This window comes from Nerophis ophidion, linkage group LG03, assembly GCF_033978795.1.
Source record: "Nerophis ophidion isolate RoL-2023_Sa linkage group LG03, RoL_Noph_v1.0, whole genome shotgun sequence".
Taxonomy (NCBI): Eukaryota; Metazoa; Chordata; class Actinopteri; order Syngnathiformes; family Syngnathidae; genus Nerophis; species Nerophis ophidion.
In genome coordinates, this window is record NC_084613.1 from 33,850,480 (window position 1) to 33,853,812 (window position 3,333).

The following is a 3,333-nucleotide window of genomic DNA, read 5'->3' on the forward strand; positions in this document are numbered from 1 at the left end:
TCGAATCAACATAAAATAAATCAAAGCTTTTCCCCAATCGAATTAATGGATTCATTTTTGCACCCCTAATGAAACCATTGATGAAATTACATTAATTTACCTTTTCATAACTGTGACTGCAAATTCATTACATTAAACAGAGTGATAATTCAACATAAATACATCATATTTATGATGCATTATAGAAAAATGCTTAAATGCAAGTTTTAAATCACATAGATAAACTAATGCAGGTATATTTTGATTGGAAAAAATTGTAAGTTTTAGCACTTTTTAAATATTGCTTATATTCGTCAACTAACACAAAATTATATATTTTTATTACATTTGGGGTATAATGCATGTTACTTTCTCTGCTTATTGCAAATCATTGTTTTTTTGTGCTTTCTGCCAAACAATGGAGTCCATATTTTAAAGTGAAAAATACTAATGTTTTGTTTGTTTTGCATATTAAAGGCACACTACCGTTTAATGTTTTAATTCCATTTTAATCAAGATTAATATTCATGTAGCAGCTTTACTTTTGTATATATATATATATATATATATATATATATATATATATATATATAAAATACGATTACAAATGTACATTTTGATTTTTTGATTGATTGTTGTTATTATTTTACTGTTTAATCTTCGAAATGGTTTGTTTTATTTTAGTTCCCTGAAGTAGACAGTCCGGCGAGCGCCTTTTGCGCTACATGCACGAGCAGCCTGGTGTTGCGTTCACATACCAGGGTCGTCCTCGTCCCGGGGAACCTTCTTGAAGCAGTCGTTGAGTGACAGGTTGTGCCGGATTGAGTTCTGCCAGCCGGCTTTGCTCTTCTTGTAGAAGGGGAAGTTGTCCGCCACGTACTGGTAGATCTGACTTAGGGTCAGCTTCTTGTCCTGCGCGTTCTGGATGGCCATGGCGATGAGCGCCGAGTACGAGTACGGAGGCCGGACCAACTTGAGCAGCTCCTCCTGGCTCGCCACCGACAGCCAGCCCAGCTCCGGGCCGCCGAAGGCGGATGAGCCGGCGGCCAGGAACTGCCGCTGCGAGCCGTACGAGGGCGGAGCGAAGGGCGCGGCGGGACTACCGGCGTGCAGGTAAGACGAAGCGGGGTTGACGCCCCACATGTAATGACTCGACGGGGACGCGTACTCCCCGAGGCCGAAGCCGGCCGCCCGGTGGGTGGAGGTCTGCAGGGTCTGCTGCTGTTGCTGCTGCTGCTGCTGCTGGTGGTGATGGTGGTGGTGATGGTGATGGTGGTACATGCCGCTGAGACTGTCGCAGTACGCCGCCGCCATGTCCGGGGCCTGGTGGGCGCCCTTGGGCGGGAGGGAGTCGACGTTGGGGGAGCTGTGATGGAGCTGGTTCTGGTGGTTTTGCAGGAGATGGGACTCGGGGTCGATCATCACTCCCGGCGGGAACACCCCAGAAGGAGGTGCAGTGAGACGCTGGAGCCTGGAGGTGTTCTCTCTCTCAACAAGTGTCAGCCGGCATGCGGGAGTTTTAATTGACTTCACGCTCCTCGCGCTCCGCGGCGGCCAATCAGGACGCGAGGGGGCGCGGACTAGCACAAGCTGAACAGTCCGGGTCACCAGACGCAGCTTTATTAGCTTGTATTAATGTTTTATTGTACATCAATAAAACATGCATGCAGTATTCCAGCATTAGAAACGTGCTATAATACACATTTTAATTAACATTCGAACTCTTAAGATAAGTTTTTTTTCAAAGTGCGTGAGTGAAGTGAATTATATTTATATAGCGCTTTTTCTCTAGTGACTCAATGCGCTTTACATAGTGAAACCCAATATCTAAGTTACATTCAAACCAGTGTGGGTGGCACTGGGAGCAGGTGGGTAAAGTGTCTTGCCCAAAGACACAAAGGCAGTGACTAGAATGGCAGAAGCGGGAATCGAACCTGCAACCCTCAAGTTGCTGACACGGCCACTCTACCAACCAAGCTAAACCGCCCCATGAAACTGTGAGATACGGCGTGGCGCAGTGGGGGAGAGTGGCCGTGCGCAACCCGAGCGTCCCTGGTTCAATTCCCACCTAGTACCAACCTTGTCACGTCCGTTGTGTCCTGAGCAAGACACTTCACCCTTGCTCCTGATGGGTGCTGGTTGGCGCCTTGCATGGCAGCTCCCTCCGTCAGTGTGTGAATGTGTGTGTGAATGGGTAAATGTGGAAGTAGTGTCAAAGCGCTTTGAGTACCTTGAAGGTAGAAAAGCGCTATAAAAGTACAACCCATTTATCATTTATTTATAAATGGTTCGTATCGATAGTAGGGATTCATCCAAATGTTACTTTATTTTTTTACTAAATCCTCTACATTTATTCTAGTCAGCATGGTGCTTTTAATGTAGCATAAGATGTACTGTTTGTTTAACTACATAATAATACTAATAACTTTCATTTCTAATACACTTTTATTTGACATCCTATCAAAAAATGCTAGACAAAAAAAATTAAAGGGAGAAAAATTGGATCAAAACATCTCTGCTGCGTTGGATCCACTTTGGACTGGACTCTCACGGTTGTGTTGGATCCACTATGGATAGAACTTTCACAGGGTCATGTTAGACCCGCTCGACATCCATTGCTTTCGGTTCCCTTAGAGAGAGAGAGGGGAGGGGGGGGGGGGGGGGGGGCATGCCCACATTTGCGGTCCTCTCCAAGGTTTCTCATAGTCATCATTGTCACCGACGTCCCACTGGGTGTGAGTCTCACTGGGTGTGAGTCCCACTGGGTGTGAGTTTTCCTTGCCCTTATGTGGGCTCTACTGAGGATGTCGTTGTGGTTTGTACAGCCCTTTGAGACACTAGTGATTTAGGGCTGTATAAACAATCATTGATTGATTGATCACACATAATTTACAGATTAAAAAGAGCTTTTCTATAAATGAGAGTCTTAAGTACTTTTTAAAAGCAGCCACCATCTATGGTTACATGATATTAAACTACAATTTAACAGCTCTATTTTCCTTTCCTTTTTTTTTTTTACATGAAATACTGTAACACAGCTTCACTTTTAAACAAATCAAAATTTGTGAATGTTTTTGCCAATCTGAAACAAGAATAAATCAATAACGAAAAATTATACAATTAAGTTGGATATTTATTATTACAATATTTACAGTGCATCTGGAAAGTTTTCCCAACACATTTTTTTAATGTTACAGCCCTATTCCATAATGGATAGTTTTTGTCCTCAAAATTCTACACACAATACCCCATAATGGCAATGTGATTTTTTTTTTTGCAATTTTATTAAAACAAACAAAAAAAAAATTAAATGACGTGAAGGGAATAAGCGGTAAAAAAATGGATGGATTGATG

At 42.9% G+C, this 3,333-nt stretch overlaps 1 protein-coding gene across 1 annotated transcript in view; it reads right to left on the reverse strand.

Moving 5' to 3' along the window:
* Positions 1 to 1,498, reverse strand: part of foxi2 (forkhead box I2) — an 8,506-nt gene extending 7,008 nt beyond the window's left edge. Inside the window, exon 1 of the mRNA XM_061894969.1 lies at positions 738 to 1,498. Within this exon, the coding sequence (XP_061750953.1) occupies positions 738 to 1,401 (664 nt within the window). The 5' untranslated portion in view covers positions 1,402 to 1,498. The remainder of the gene's footprint in view (positions 1 to 737) is intronic.
* Positions 1,499 to 3,333: the final 1,835 nt, after the last annotated feature.